The sequence below is a fragment of the Amphiprion ocellaris genome, chromosome 1, assembly GCF_022539595.1.
Source record: "Amphiprion ocellaris isolate individual 3 ecotype Okinawa chromosome 1, ASM2253959v1, whole genome shotgun sequence".
Classification (NCBI taxonomy): Eukaryota; Metazoa; Chordata; class Actinopteri; family Pomacentridae; genus Amphiprion; species Amphiprion ocellaris.
The window spans coordinates 36,470,877-36,481,939 of NC_072766.1; the positions used below are offsets into that span (position 1 = coordinate 36,470,877).

The 11,063-nt window shown below is 40.6% G+C and overlaps 1 protein-coding gene across 6 annotated transcripts in view; it reads left to right on the forward strand.

Moving 5' to 3' along the window:
* The window catches only part of crtc3 (CREB regulated transcription coactivator 3), a 50,379-nt gene extending 41,085 nt beyond the window's left edge, over positions 1 to 9,294 (forward strand). For all 6 annotated transcript variants that reach the window (XM_023285361.3, XM_023285362.3, XM_023285363.3 and 3 more), the window contains 5 exons: positions 1,745 to 1,980; positions 2,354 to 2,527; positions 4,466 to 4,549; positions 5,132 to 5,351; positions 6,601 to 9,294. In XM_023285361.3, coding sequence (XP_023141129.2) covers positions 1,745 to 1,980; positions 2,354 to 2,527; positions 4,466 to 4,549; positions 5,132 to 5,351; positions 6,601 to 6,806 — 920 coding nt within the window. In that variant the 3' untranslated portion in view covers positions 6,807 to 9,294. The remainder of the gene's footprint in view (positions 1 to 1,744; positions 1,981 to 2,353; positions 2,528 to 4,465; positions 4,550 to 5,131; positions 5,352 to 6,600) is intronic.
* Positions 9,295 to 11,063: the final 1,769 nt, after the last annotated feature.

Consider the following 11,063-nt stretch of genomic DNA (forward strand, 5'->3'; position numbering starts at 1 on the left):
TCAAAGGATTGGATTACCTTGCAGGTGCCAAGGGCTTTTGCTGAGCTTAGAAAATCCAGTTTTACTCACTGCTCCTGCAATCTGGAGTAACCTGCACCAACAAGCTAAAGCTGGACTCATTTTCATCCTTGGAGCAGTTTAATTATTATTTTTTAATTTTACTTCCAGCTGCTCCTGTTTTAATTTACATTAGTAGCATGTTATTCATGTGTTGACATCTTTTATTGTCTTACTCGACTGTATTGTAAATGAGGCCTTCATACCACAGTGCACTGAGTTTTAAGGCTGAATGAATGAGTTTTATCTTCAAGGTTCTCTGTGCAACATTCACAACTAGTGGATTCCACTAGACCACCAACATCTCTGACCAAAACAGACAGGCACATTGGCTTCACTTCTCCCTCTGTTCATTTTCATTTACAACCAGAAAGGCTGTGCACAGAAGAGGCCGCAGAAAGAAATCTAGCCTCAACCATTAGCCCACACACTGTAAAATACACTGAATGGCCATAATGAGTTGTTGTCCAATCAAGTAACATTATCTGTTGGGCTCTGCGTGTGTTTGTTTCTACGGTCCATCAGACTGGAGTGGACCCGTGTGAGGAAAAAGGCACATTGTGCTTCCACAAACGGACCTCCTTGTACCTCCCTCCAGAATTCATTAGCATTTACTTAGAGTTCAGCACATGGGAAGGCTCAGATAAAATCCAGTGTTTCCTGCCAAGTTGTAGACTACTCGGAAATGTCTTGGAGAGTGAGGGGTGTTCCCACAGTCTTCCCTTGTGTCTTAACCCAAGAATAAAGCCTTGAGCGTCAAACTTAACTGTCCACACACCAGCTGGTAATATCATCATGTAAAATGGACTCTTCCTGTAGACACTACACAGAGACACGCTGCTGCTTTCATCTCACAATGCATCATTTTACTCCAAAATTGCTGTCTTTCTTTTTTTTCCCTTTTTTGTATTGAATTTTACACATTTAAAATTAGTAACACTTTACTTGATGGACATCTGTTTGAGTTCTATGGCTCATGAATTTGTCTTAGTGAAGGTTTTTGGGAGTTGCTGAGCAACACAACTCCTAATTGTTGTTAAGTGTATTATCTGAATTTACTCAGTCGTTCAACATGTGGCCCTTCTCCCTGTCAAGACTAAAAATATCTGAGCATATCAGTGGAAATGAGTCATCATCTGTTGGGATTTTAGCCTTTGTAGGTTTTAATACTCTGAAAGCCTGTTCAAGCTTTTTACTTTGTGTTGAGAATCACTGCTTCAGTGTTTGGAGCAGGTTTCTTTCTCTGCCAGCCAACTATACATTATTGATAAGTCATTGAAGGATTTCTCTGTCTTCAGCTTCCTCACTCTGCTGCCTGATCTGATCACACCCACTGCTCTCTGCTCGTGCCCAGTCTTTCCTCTTTGTGTTTTCTGAGTGTATGTGTGTTCGGGCTCCCATGTCGGACACAGTTCAGCTTGGCCGAGCACCAAAGTGACAGAGGAACTTTGACCCTCTCTTGGCTCGCTACAATCAGCTCTTTTCTTTTCCCTCGCTTTCTCTCTGTCCTCTCATTTTCCCTTCCTCTGCTCGCCATCTCTCTCTCACTCCTCAGTCACACAATAACATCTAGTGTTTTGGGACTGGAGAGCATGCTGGAAAATCAAGTGCATTCTACATCACAACTACCACATGTTCTCCTCATTTACGCTCTAATGAGTTTGCAACTTCTTTATTGTCCCTGCAGGTCTCTCCTCCTCTTTGAGCAATCCCTCAATTCAGGCTTCCCTCAACAACTGCCAGCTGCAGTCCTCGCTCAGCAATCCCTCCATCAACTCATCCCTCCGTCTGTCCAGCAACTCCCCTCGGCGACGGCCAGCTCCCATCAGCCCCCTCACCCTGTCGCCTGGAGCCGAGCAGCGCCGAGGTCTGGCCAAGCAGCTGTCGCCCACAATGTCGCCCTCACTGTCCCCCATCACACAGGTACACTCATCTCACACTCAGGATTTCACAAGTATTTTTGTACAATCGTGCTGATAAATAAAATCGGGGTTTTATATCTAGAACTCTGGTATCCCCAACTGATTTTAAGTTTGTAAACTAAGAACCACAGCTGTCAAAAGTACTAAACTAAAATAGAAATTGAAAATGTGCAGTCCTGCAAATCAAAGTACGACTTCCAAGAAAAGAACATCATGCAATGCAAAAGTACACTGGTGCAATTGTTTTCACCTATATTGGATGGAGAAAGTGTACTGAGTAATGACACTACAGTCACAATAAATAAACTCTGCATTCCAAGTCTTGATTAAACTCGTCTGTAGTGACTCCTGCTGGCTTTCTCTGCTCTGTGTAGGGAGTTGCTTTGGATACCAGCAACATGCCAAGGGAGCCGCCCCCGCCCTATCCGCTCTACCAACAATCCCAGCATGCAGTGGACCAGGGCCGACAACGCCAGCAGCCACAACAGCAGCAACAGCAGCCCGTTTCCCCTCTTCACAGCATCCCGCTGGACTTCAACACCAGCCAAGTAAGTGCAGTGAAGAGCGTCTTTGTCAGAGTGTCTGTGCACGGACAATCATATTTTGTTCATCAGCGTTTGTTTTGTTCTGTGCATGTGTATTGTAGATATTCAGTCTTTCTTTCTGCAGATTTAACATTGTAACAGACTAATTTCAGCTGTCATATTTATTCTCTAGTCCTGCTCAAATAGGCATAAACAAATTCTAATAATAATGTCTGTATTACCTCTGAATCCACCAACCAGCTCATCATTTCAACCCTTGTGACACCAAAAGGTTTTAATGGAATTTGCTTGTTGTCCTGGGGAGTTACAATAATAATACATACATTTTTCCCCATCAATCCACAAGTAAAAAGATGTTTAGAAAGGTTTTCAGATTTATTAAAAATGACTAATTTAAATCCATTATTTACAAAAGTATATTCTTTTGTCACTCCTCCATATATAAGATTCCACAATTCACACTGCATGTCGGGACAATAAACCAAGACATGAAGTCTAAAACTCGCCTTAGTCCTCCACAATAAAACTGACAAGGCATAAATCGAATAGTGGTATAAAATCACTTCCAAAGTTTGAATGTTCCAGGAGAACAGTGGGTTCAATGAATATGAAATGGAAGAAGTTTGGAGACAGCAGGACTCAGAGATGGAGAATCTCATGGATTCTGCAGAGATGGAGAATCTCATGGATTCTGCAGAAACTTCATTGTAGTAGAGCTAAACAGAAGCCACTTTGATCAAAAGACAGGAGAGAATGTTTGGACTTTGTCAAACTGCATTTAAAGTTAGTTTTGTTTATTGCCTATTCAGAAATTCTCTTTGTGTCTGCTTCAACTATTGAATCAATTCAACCGTAGTAGAAAAGACATTGAAATCTGTACAGTAGTAATTCTTCTCTATCAGTATTCCTACTCATGAAGGAATCTGTGTATTACCATTGATCTGTGCAGTATTGTTTTTTTCACATCCAGAGAAATGTGGACAATCTGAACGAATACTTATGTATATTTTTGGTTTATTTTTATGCTGATATTTTTTAAATGTTTCCTCTTTGCCACTGTGACAATGTAAATTTCCCCACTGTGGGATTAATAAAGGCTTATCTTATCATATCCTGTTAGAAATACAGACACAAATTTAACAAAGCCCACAATCGAGACAACAAAGTGCAAGCAACATACAGTTAATATCAGCTGAATTTGTATAACAGAGCTCTAGGGTAAGATATGAAAGGTCTCTGGGCATGGGGTGTTCAGGCTTTATAGTAACAATTTATATTCACCAAAAAGATGTTGTGATACATCACTGAAGAATGCCTGCCCTTTTTTTTACCATTCTGAAAGCATGAGTGAGGATTATCTGGTCTGATGAATCATCACCTGCTAATACTGTCCCTACAGTGAAGCATGGTGGTGGCAGCATCATTCTATACTGACCTCTGTGTTGACCAAAACCGAGGGAATGATTAATATAACCCAAATACACAGAAATCCTTTAAGAAAACCTGTTGCAGTGGTTTAAAGATTTAAAAATTTAAACCCACAAAACATCTGCGAAGAAACCTGAAGATGAAAGTTCAGACGGTTGCCATCCAATCCGACAGAGCCTGAGAGGATCTGCTGGAAGAATGGGATAAACTGTCCTAAATCCATATGTGCAGTGCCTGTAGTGACTAAATTAAGGGCCTGAAAACTTTTGTACAATGAGATTTCAGTTTTTACTTGGTCTTTATGGGATATTGGATGCAGATTGATGGGGAAAATACCAACTTTAATTCAACAACAAGAATGTGTGCAAAAAGTGACTGTAGCACTTATTAGAATGTTACTGCTCCATCCAGGTTCTATACACTGCACCTGAATAAGGAATTAATAAGAAGTTGTTTTTTTATATTTCACATGTCATTGTTGGCTAAATTTGAGCCTTTTTTCTTCCCTGACAGCACAACAACATGGCAGCACTCTTCAGCGACACCTTTATGGAGCCACAGTATTCTAATCGCCAGACCAAAACCCTTCCCTATCAGGTAATGATTGATAAACACTCAGATGTAGCGAATGCATGTTTTATTTTTTTTTTATCAAAGCAGTATGTAATTTCAGTCAAAGCTGATCTCCATAAATACATAAAAAGATATTTTTTCTTCCGTTGTTCTCAGTTTAGCATGTCCCCATTCGTACAGACGTGACAAGCAGTAGATGCAGGAAATCTGTAGTGTTTGAAAAATTTGAAAACATTTCATAATTAAATTGTAATGGTAAAATGTGTGCTGCAGAATAAATCATATCAGGATCTACTTGTTAAACATACAGAAGTCTTTAACAAAAACAGGCTGATTAATGGCCTGAGGGGCTTATATTTGCATCTTGTGAGGTTAGTTAATGAGGAGGATTTGTTCAAATCCAGTCAATGGATTTTCTTGTCATTATATTGAGCTGTGGAGTTAATCATGTTTATATTGAACTGTCAATGTTATGAGAAAACACTATAATTGGCTTGTAGACCTCACATGAGAGATGCTGCCAGGGTGAACATAGTGCCAGTTCAGCTGACTGATTCTTTGTGTTTTCTCTCGATTGCCATTTTCTCTCCACCATCTGCCGGCTAGTTGGATCAGTTCAGTCTGTTGGAAAACGCAATGAGCTCCACAGTAGGGGGGTCCTGCTTCAATCCTTCGTCCTCCTCCTCTTCCTCCTCGCTCTACTACTCCCAGGCTGCTCTGTCGGGGCTGGGAGGCAGCCATGGCAGCCTGCAGGACCCGATGCACATGAGGGCCAACATGCTGTACTCCAACTGCAGCGGAGGTCTGCCCAACATCATCCTCACTGGTGAGTGCCACAGGTCGGCACGCTGTTTTGCTCTCCATTGCAGGCCACTGTATTTTTATGAGCAGAAAGCAGCTAAACACAAAAAATTGAAAATGGAAGGCTTAGAGACATTCAGAAATGGTGGAAACTTTAAGCCCAATTTAAAAAGCAAAAAACAAGGACTGGGTGTGAGTTACTTTATTTCATGTCACCTGTTGTGCGTCAACTCAGCTGCTGCTTACTCACATCAACTGTATTTTAATATAACCAAATTCCCAGTAGGGCTGTTCTCATTTACATATTTTCTGTTTCTGCGGTCAGACAGCAGAACAAATATGAAACTGACTGAAACACAGCTCAAAAACAACAGCTCTGCTGTGGATTCAGCAACATTTCCATGTAAAATGATGGCTCAGAGGGAAAATTAGAAGTAATAGAAACTCAAACTAAAGATAATGAGATTGACTTTAGTAGTGAAGTATTTGTCCTCCAGTAACAAAACATTTACTGTCCTTAAAACCTAAAGCCAGAATAATAATTTTGTAAATAATCTAAGTTTTAGATTAGAAAAGGTGCCTTCAGGACTTCAGCGATTCTGTATGAATATGGTACATGATTTATGTCCATCAGTCCAGGTTACATGGTATGATAAGAAAACTGCAAAAATTGGGTGATGTATTCCTTTAAGTCTTGAATTGTTCCTTGAAGGTTCAGGGTTTACTCTGTACTGTTCCACTGAAAGCAACTTCAAGTGTTTCGTTTCTGAGGCTTAAATCAGACAGAAGCATCTCCTGAGCAACTTATTTCCAGGAATCAGGTGTAGACATCTACCAGGAGGAGGAGGAAGCTGTTGACTGTTGCCTTTGCTTTCTCAGACAGATTAGCAGTTCCTTAAATTTTCAGTGTTTTTCTGCACTTTCCTACTAAAAGCAACTGATAGCGGTTCTCTTCTGAAGCTTAAATCAAAGTGGAGCACCTGCTGAGCAGCTTGTTTGCAGAAATTAAATGTAGTCGTCTCACAGGAGGAAGATGAAGGTACTTTAAAAAGTTGTCAACTGTTTAGTGGCTCAGGCTTCAGCTCTGAATCCTCTGTAACATTCAGGCCTAATCAGGGCTGAAGTGTGACTGCAGCAGCCTTAAAGTGAGGAGAAAGTCAGAAAAGAGCCGTCATGACTAACGATGAGGCAGTGGGTCTGTTAGCTGCAGCAGGACGAGGTGTTGTCCAGACCGGAGGAAACATTCACCCACCATCATCTGTTTCTCCTCCCAGATGACTCCAACCCCAGTTTGTCCAAGGACATCAGCAGTGCGCTCTCCACGGTGCCTGAATGTTTTGACTCGGAGGGAGGCTTCCCATTGGAGGACGAGCTGCGCATCGAGCCCCTCAGCCTGGACGGTCTGAGCATGCTCAGTGACCCTGACATGGTGCTGCCGGACCCGTCGGTGGAGGAGACCTTCCGCAGCGACAGACTCTGAACGTAAAGAGCGTTTGAGGAAAGAAAACACACACAGATTTGCGGTGTATAGTGTACAAATCTGAATCTGCATGCAAACGATCTGTGTAGGGCCACTGTGCATGCCACTGCCACTAAGATTCATTAAATGTGAAAGACAGCAGCAGCATGCGCACCGTCATCCACACTTTTTTTTAAGAAGGAGACTCGTGAACAAACACTGTTTACACCGGCTTTGTGCGGCGTTGCCCTCGCGCATGCTCGAGCTCGTGATGTTGTTGTAAAAGATGCAGTTTTAAACTCAGCACCAGGATCCGAAGCGGCTCAGACTCTGCTGCTCCTCCAGACCGCTTCGAACCGCAAAGACTCGGAGGAGCGTCGAGGCGATCCGGAGACGAGCCCAAGTCCTCCCGCTTGTTTCTCTCACCACCAGCTTGCAAACCCCCTCCCATCCTTTCCCTCCCCTCCCCCCAAGCCATGGCAACCTCATCACCATGGCTACCCACCATAGCAACCCCATCACCGCACTGAAGAGCAACAAAAATGCCAACATTAAGTTTCTTACAGCTCTTGATATACGAGTGGAGTCCAGAGCTGTTGCTGCAGCTGGAGTGCGTCGTGGTCAAACATCTGGCAGTTTTCTTCAGGTGAAGTTAAATCCAGATGTGCCGCGACGGCTTCAGGTTCTCAAACAATCATGGTAGAAATGAAGACTAGAGGGATTTTTTTTTTTTCAAATGTATTTCTTTGCATAAGGTGTCAGATTATTTTTAAAGTGTTTGCCACAGATTTATAAATATAAATATATATATTTACATATATAAGCCTCAATTTCAGTCTGATTAGAATGTATTTTCAAAGTAGAGACAAAAAGGGCAAACTGTTTACAAAGATTTTAATAAGTAAATGCTACTAAAGAGTCTAGATTTTTGAATTTCAAATTGAGAATTCTAACGTGTTGAGTAAATACTATATTTTTCCTTGCAATTTGGACACATCTCCACTTTCAGTCAGACAGGAGTCGGCTGTGATTCTCTCTGGCAGGGCGCTGGGACAAACCAACGTCAAAATCCGTTTAAAAAAACAACAAAAAAAGGAACTTTTTTTCGATGTTTTCAGAAAATACTTTAATGTACATTCATTGCATATGATTTATTTTACATTTTGTACTGACTTGTAATGGCGCTTGTACTGTACTTTAAATCTCGTCGTGAATAAGGGCATGCGCTGTGCTACTGTGGATCTGTTATGTCCTGTGTGTTTGCAGCTTTCTGTCCTTTTATTTTGTTACAGCAGTACAGTAAAAACCCCCAACACCACCACTGTGGCTGCAGTGAGAGATTCAGAGAGCAGGTAGTGATCAGTGGACATCGGACATCATGTAACGTTGCACTTAATCTCTTTTGCACTAATTGGTTCACATTGTGTAGACGGATATTTTTGTTTTTTATTACCTGATAACCCAAAGAAGTTGAACGAAGCCATCGCTAAGAAACTTTATGTGACTAAATATTTGTAGTCGATGCACATATGCGCATTTCAAAACACGAGCAGCAGGTTTCTGATTTTGATGTGATGTAAGAAAAACTGATGGAATTCAGTTTTCTGGGCTTTGATAATGTGTTTTTGTGAAGAGCAGTTGATTATGTAATGACTCGGCCATGGAGGGCATTGAGTGCCCTCTAGTGTCTGTTTTTAATAAAGTCATAGAGCTATTTTTTAATACTATGCAATTCAAAGTGAAACCTGTTGAACAGGTGCAACTTGTACATTATGCAGCGGCTCGCAGGTTCATTTTGTCACAATGTGCGAGATCAAATTCGCTAGAAATCACAATATTACATGTGTCCAGTGTCCACAGTTGGAAGAGCGTCTGCGTCTAACTGACCAGCGGTCGCAGAACAATAGTTCTGAGCGGTTTAAAGGAGCTCGTTTTAGCACTGTTTGTGTTGGTCAGAAGTGCATGAAAGAGATTCAGCAGTGTCATCGTTTGTCAGATAAAACCTGAACAGGGGTGCTGGGGTTCTTGTGAGGTTGTTTTATGAGCTTATATTCAGTTTCTGCAGTTTTAAGACAGTGGGCGAGTCATGTAGCCACGTAGCAGTTTAATTTACTCACGTTTCTAAGTCTTTTTTTCTATTCCCAACTCCTGCTGTCTAAACGCCTGCCTTCTGCTGCCTTACTTTGTTGTATTTTCATATTCTAGCAGTAACCTGCATCAGCTAGTAATCCCTCCTCCCGTTAGCTTTAGCTCTCTGACCCTCCATGGTTCTGTTCTGTCACTTAGCCCCACTGTTTAATTTGTTTTTGGTGTCTTACTTTTTTAGTTGCATATTAAAATGTACAGTTCTGTTATTTAAAGAATGTTTTTGTCCACTAGTGTTACTACTTTTTTTGTAATGTCATTTGAATTTTTTTTCTCCCCAAGATATAAAATTTTATTGGTTTGTAACGTATGTTATAGTGCTTATCTTTCTGATTTAATATAAACAATAAAACTCTATACTGTATTTGAAGTCTGGAGGATGTGGTGTTTGTTTCTGCCAGCAGGTGGCAGCAGAGTGGCGGAGTTCAGATTTAAACATCACACAAACAACTCAACCAGGTTTGGAAACAATATAAACACACTTACTGAGAAATTACTTCCAAACAAGGCCAGTTTTTTTGTGCTTCGTTTAGTTTTAGTGGCTTTACTGCTTCGTTTTTTAAACAGACCATCAGTTTAGGAAGTAACTTGGTGCCAGAGGTGATTTTAAACTAATTACTTCAACACAAACAATTCTCTCTTCCCTTGTGTTTTCTGTAATTTGTCATCTGTCTTCTGCCAACACTCTAAACTGCATCATCTGCCTCTATTTAGGTGCTTTTTAAAATGTAGATAATTCACAGTTTGGGATGCTGTCATGCATAGATTTAAAAGGCAATCAGAGGAGATATTCCCTTAACATTTACATACATAAAAACACAGTGAAGCAGAAAACTTTTCTTTCTTTTCTTTCGGGTTTGCTCATCTATGAAACAATGCCTTGGATATTAAAGTGTCTTTGGTCTTCAGAATATCAACCAGACATGTTCTGGATGTGCAGAAAGTTTTGAACACGTGATTAAAATCTAGAACTTTATAAATCAGTTTGAAATGAATGATTTGATTAGTTTAAAGATGTTTACTCTTCAAACAAAATATGCAAAAGAGGACAGAAGAGCAAATCCAGTCAATGCGTGGGTTGAATTTTAAATAAAAAAAGTTGATCTAGTGGAAAATATACATTTAAAGGCGATGTAGATTGCTTCAATTGTGTTTTCCTTTGCATAAATAAAGAAATTTATGCAGAAATGGCAGTAATTGTTGCTTAAAATTGCACTAGAATGCAGGAAATTACGTGTTGGATGATCAAAATGTCATTACCTTAACGTGTCCCCAACCTGGACCCAAGACTTTATGGTGTAGTTGATGTAAATGTCCCTAAACAGCAACATTTTGGAGAATTGTCTGGACTACTTTTATTCTCTCTGCCGAGCCTGACACTATGAAGGCTCTTTCTGTATGGGTCTAATTTCTCCTCCAGCTGTGACCGGCTCATTAAAGGTCACCACAAAGTCCTATCAGGTGAGACTGATGGCAGTAATACTCTGTGTTTATTTGCCAAATTGAAGTCAGATGGCAATGATTTGATGCTCTTTTCTTCCCCCTCCTCCAAGTGTTCAAGGCCACCAACTGTGGTATTAAGTCACGGAGGGACAGTGTGAGAGTAGAATCTAAATTTTAGCTGAAGCTGCTGTGAGGGTTCATCATCTGATTAAGACAAATTTAGTTTTAGTGAATTCACCGCCACATTCCTTCTTTGTTTTTCCTCGGACAGCTGCAGTGAAGATGAAAGTAAGAAAAGGAAGAGATTCGGTCCAAAAGAAGACCATAAATTCCACTAACAACAACTTGATTTGTCAAACTGAGCAACTGAAGCTTTGTATTAGCTAACTTGAGATCAAAGTTTTCCTCTGAACAAAGAAGATTTTGTAACCCGTCACCATATAGAACAAACAGGAACTTCCAGGACTAAAAAGTAAAACCTGCAGTTCCTCGAATGTCCACTTGAGGCTGCCTTCAAAGTGATTCAATCGTCATAGACCTCCATGTTAAAATGTCCAACTTTACAGCAGAAATAAACACGTTTACAGCCTGCTACAGAAACAGTTTCAGTATCTATACACTGAAAAAATAATATAGTTGCATTGAACTGAATCAGTTGCTTCCACTGGTAATGCAGTTTGTCCAAATTAA